Genomic DNA, 5,248 nt, shown 5'->3' on the forward strand with positions numbered 1-5,248 from the left:
TGAAAGAATGCCTGGTATGCGCCTCATTTCCATATAGCAACCGGTATTGTTCTCAACTTAAATAAAGCCTGTTGACCGCCAATAGGAGAAAAAACTTTGCTCACTAATTTGAGATTAATGAGGTAATGTGGTGCACATGGTCTTCATATACACTTTGTAGACCTACTTCACACGACTGAAACAAAACAAACAAAAGAGTTGTCCAGTGGGATGATGATGCTTATTTCATGTATAGAGAAGGAAACTGTGGGTTGCATTAAAACTGCAGAACTTTTTAAAATGTATTGTTTATTTTTTAACTTTATTGTCTCTTCATCCCAGATCATGTGAAATGATTGCATGCAGGGAAAACTTTGTTGCACATTGACTTTTAAACTGAAAAGCTCTCTTATCATTTTAAAAGATTGTATGTATAAGGCATGCATCTATTTTTGTAATACACTTCATACGTCTATGAAATAATGTTCCGAATTTGCAACGGGGGCTTTGTTATATACACAGCCATGTGAATCATTCTCCATGTCTACCCCATGCCGGTTCAACGCCATCAAAAAAAAAAAAAAAAAGCCTCCACTATTTGGCGCGTTTTGATTCCCGCCACGTCTACGTTTTCCTCGATTTTCATATTTGATTGACCTTTTTTGCAGAGGCAGGCGTATTACTCATTGGCTGAATCGTGTTTGTGGGCGTGGCCACTGTTGACGTACTCGGAGCTACCCCTCCCTTTTACTACTGGTATATAACGACTCTTGCCCCTCCTTCACGATTTAGAAAGCCGGGTATTTGTGTCCGTCGCGCGCCTCAGACAATAATATTTATCTTCGAAATATTAATCGTTTGTTTATTTTATATTCCAAACTGGAATAGACGTCGTGCGGTCGTTTAAAGGGTCGTCTTGAGAAACAAAACCCATCGAGCCTCGATGAGAAGGGATTTCTACAGGTTTATAGACCGGATCCTTCACATAGACCTTCCCTACATCCATCTCTACACGACGGATTTCGACCTCAACATTGGAATAACCTTTAAGAAGAACTCTCATTTCGGAATATAAAATGCTTCTATCAAAATTCAACACATTTGCTCACATTTCCACCGTGGACATGCCGGCTAAAATCCAGCTTCAAGGTTAGTGGACGGTTATTCTCGTGCGCGCTTGTGTGTGTGTGTGTGTGTTGTGGTCTTGGGCTCGTTCACGTCAGCAGACTTGAGTGCTGGGAATGGCGCGTGCGTCAGCTTTCGCATTTTTATGTAATTATATGACTTTTATCCATTCTTATGAGTCTATCATATCTTTTATCGACAGTTAAGGAGAAAGAGCCGTTCGAGAAGGTGTATCAGGTCGGCTCTGTGCTGGGAAGCGGTGGTTTCGGGACGGTGTACGCAGGTTTAAGGATCGCTGATGGCGCACCGGTAGGTTTCCTGAATAGATGATTATTGTTTACATCCATGTAAACGTTTATAATGTATATAACGTGTATAGCAAACACGTCTATAATATATATATATATATATATATATATATATATATATATATATATATATATATATATATATATATATATAGAAATATAAATATAATGTATTCACTGTTTAATGATGCATTTGTTTAATTTCTAGGTTGCCATCAAGCATGTTGCAAAAGATCGTGTGACTGAATGGGGAGAGTTGGTGAGTATTCAATTACATAACGTTAGATGGTTTTCATACTATTTGTGTAGAAAATGTGTTTTTAAATGCGACATGCGTCGCTAAAACGAACATGTCCTCCGTTTCCAGCCCAATGGCGCGCGCGTCCCTATGGAGATCGTCCTGTTAAAGAAGGTCGGGACTGGATTCCGTGGCGTGATCAAGATGCTGGACTGGTACGAGCGACCGGACAGCTTCATTATCGTCATGGAAAGACCGGAGGCAGTCAAGGACCTCTTTGATTTCATCACGGAGAAGGGCGCGTTACCGGAGGAGCTGGCCAAGAACTTTTTCCGCCAGGTTCTGGAAGCGGTGCGTCACTGCCACAACAGTGGCGTCGTTCACCGTGACATTAAAGACGAGAACATTCTCATCGATCTGCGAACCGGCGATCTGAAGCTCATCGACTTCGGATCAGGGGCATTACTCAAAGACACCGTTTACACCGATTTCGACGGTAAGAGCCATTTGCATGACCTTCAAGCCAAGGTTCCCACGGTCACGGAAAACGTGGCACAACCAAGGAAATTTAAAATACGGCCTCATGGACATTTATACTGTGAATATAAATGTTTATATAAACAAAATGCCTAAATGCCTTGTGACTTCTAAATGTATATACATATAACAGGAATTAGGGTAGAAATTGCTCAGTATGTTTTTAAATATATTTAAACATGGATATTTGATGTTTATAGGGTTTGGGAACCCTGTCAAGATCTGGAAAGGGTGTGTGTTTATATATGGAGGCGTTTTAAAACGCGTATCAAACGAAATTTGGCATTGCTCGCTTGATAAATGTGTATTATGACCCCCTTTCATCGTTGACACCCGATGTTACGCTAAATCAATCGGCCAGCATGATGATTTGTTTATTTTTTGTATAATGTTGCTTTGGGGAAAAGCAGTGCGCTGGGTTGTGGTTTTGGCGCCCCCGCCGGTGGGAATTGGAATTATTACAACTCAAAGTTTGTAAACACAAGTCACATGGCAACCAGTTTCCCCACATGCGCAAGTCTACTGTCACGCTACCGCAGCACATGACTGTGCACATTAATGTTGTGCCATAGCAATAAAGTTCAAACACTCCACACCTTTTCCTGCCACACCTATTACTACAGTGTTTGGTTTAGTGCCTCGTTTTCCTGCCACACCTAATAAAATGAAGGATTATTTGCAGTTTTGTGTGATCTTTATGTGCTTAAGTGTTGCAGAATAATGGATTTAAATGCATTTTTCTGTTTTTTGTTCTCAGGTACACGTGTTTACAGTCCACCAGAGTGGATCAAATTTCACCGCTACCACGGTAGATCCGCCACCGTGTGGTCTCTGGGCATTCTGCTATACGACATGGTCTGTGGGGACATCCCATTCGAGCAGGATGAAGAGATCGTACGAGGACAGGTGCTGTTCAGGCGGAGAATCTCCACAGGTAAGACCTGTTCATATGACGCACCTTCGAGGAGTTTTATGGGTTTATTGCCGTGCTATAATCACATCCTGTTCTTTTGCAGAATGTCAGCAGCTTATCAAGTGGTGCTTAGCCCTCCGCCCTGCAGATCGCCCGTCTTTCGAGGACATCATCAACCACCCTTGGATGCAGAGCACGGCGCCCCCTACAGACAACACTGAGATCAGGCTTCACAGCATCAGCCACGAGCATCAGCCTGCTGCTTTCCCAGCAGTCACTGTGTGCAAATGACTCTATCTGAATGCATACATAGAGACATAGAGCAACCCCCCCCCCAGGGGACCTGTGGGCTGAGCAGTGCAAATGAAAAAAAACAAACATGTTATTCTTTTGTTTTGAGCATTGCTGCTAGGTGGGAGTTCTAGGCCAGGCCAAAAAAAGGGAGAGGTCCACTTTTTAGTGAGATCTGTTATCTCTCTCGTCTCCTGCTCCCCTATGGCTCAGGGTCCCGAAAGTCTGGCTCGTAGGAACCAAATGACTGTCAAAACTGCTGTCGGACGCGGCTAGATCTTCGCAGCCAGTGTAGGGAAGAGCTCGGGAACACCCGAAGCGGTGGCGAGAAGTCGTGCTGTGATGACGGCTAGTCGATCTGCTACGATGGGAGGCTTTGGTGCGCTGTCAGGGCTGTTCCTTTAAGAAGCAGATCAGCCGAGCTTAATAATTTTAGTGCCTTCTGTGAAAGATCAAGGGTTTGTTTTGTTTTTTGTTTTTTTGTGGAAAAACTTGAATCGAGTAATAGCCACTGTAACACTCTACTCCTTAACCAGATGTCTTTTTTTACCTTCTTGCTTCCACTTTACCTGCTTCTGGCAGGTAACTGTCGGTCTTACTCTAATACGTCAGAGAGAGAGAGTAACCAAATCGACCTCACAAAACCTCTGCAGAATGAAAAGTCTTACCTCACTCTTTTTTCCTCTTCCTTTGTACTGAGTAACCCTCAACAACTACCACTCGTTGTCACAGATGCACAAAGCAATGCAACTACAACGTGAAAGACTACATTTTCTGCATATTATTTTTGTTTATATTGTAAATAGCTCGGTCAGATGACGCAATTCCATGACGAGGCTTATGTGTAAATGATATTTATTGGAGTGTCTTAAAAAACGAGATCGAAGTGGAAGTATTTATTTATTTATTTATAGAAAAGCAAAGTTTTTCTCATTCCACCACCGAAGGGCCCACAAATTATTTAAATGTATTTTTACCATATTTAAAGCCTTTTTTGAGAACGATATGTGTACATGTGTTGTAAATAATCCTCAAAAGCACTTCTGTTTCTCGATGCATGGAGAACTGCTGATGGTAAACCATACCAGTCTGAAGTCCTGTTTGTCACCTAATTTAAACTGTCTGCTGTGCTTATGTTAGAGAAAATGACCTCGTGAATGTTTGAGGAACGAGTGATTTTACATGGTTTCTTTTTCACTTTTAGTAGGCATGATTGCAAGTTGGATTTTGTTTTGTTTTTTTGATTTAGCAATGTAAATTGTTTTAGAAAGCTATTTTTTTACACAGTTGTCAATAAATATTTTTTTAACATTCCTTCTGGTTTCCCTGGTATGACTTGCTTTTTTAGATTCTGTCTGTGATTACAGCAATATCAGTTGGTGGTCTTATAAACTGCTTTAAACGGACAATCAGCAGATGCCATTTGAGAAGCAGAGATGGACAGATTGCAGTGGTATTAGTTGTAAATCCATTTAGCTAACTTTAATAACGCTCTTATCGTTTTATATTGATAGTGTATCTTTAATCTGGGGTGATTATAACCACAGGGGTCCATATTTCTTAAAGACGGACTCCTGAACTGGATACACGCGATAGCTAACGGCATATACTTTATCTGTGTTTTTGTAGATAGTGTAAAGTATGCTTTAAATAGCATTAAAAAGATGCCGTTCTTTTTAGAACATAAAGATAGAGAGCTATACATAAAGCCTCACTTGCTCTGTGGCCTTGGTTCCAGAAGTATTTTTCCCATTCATTTTTTCCATTTCAAAGAAATTGTTCTTAAACATCTGAGCCATGAACCAAACCAACCAGCTCTGAGATGCATCACTACATTATAAATGTGAAACTTTGATT

At 41.1% G+C, this 5,248-nt stretch overlaps 1 protein-coding gene across 1 annotated transcript; it reads left to right on the top strand.

The window, feature by feature from the left end:
- The first annotated feature begins 752 nt into the window (after positions 1 to 752).
- Positions 753 to 4,705, top strand: pim1 (Pim-1 proto-oncogene, serine/threonine kinase). The gene is made up of 6 exons (XM_048209302.1): positions 753 to 1,128; positions 1,307 to 1,413; positions 1,621 to 1,671; positions 1,780 to 2,146; positions 2,945 to 3,121; positions 3,204 to 4,705. The coding sequence occupies exons 1-6, from the start codon at positions 1,056 to 1,058 to the stop codon at positions 3,389 to 3,391; spliced, it is 963 nt and encodes a 320-aa protein (XP_048065259.1). The 5' UTR covers positions 753 to 1,055; the 3' UTR covers positions 3,392 to 4,705.
- The last annotated feature ends 543 nt before the right edge of the window (positions 4,706 to 5,248 follow it).

The sequence above is a fragment of the Megalobrama amblycephala genome, linkage group LG12 (assembly GCF_018812025.1).
Source record: "Megalobrama amblycephala isolate DHTTF-2021 linkage group LG12, ASM1881202v1, whole genome shotgun sequence".
In the NCBI taxonomy this organism is placed as follows: Eukaryota; Metazoa; Chordata; class Actinopteri; order Cypriniformes; family Xenocyprididae; genus Megalobrama; species Megalobrama amblycephala.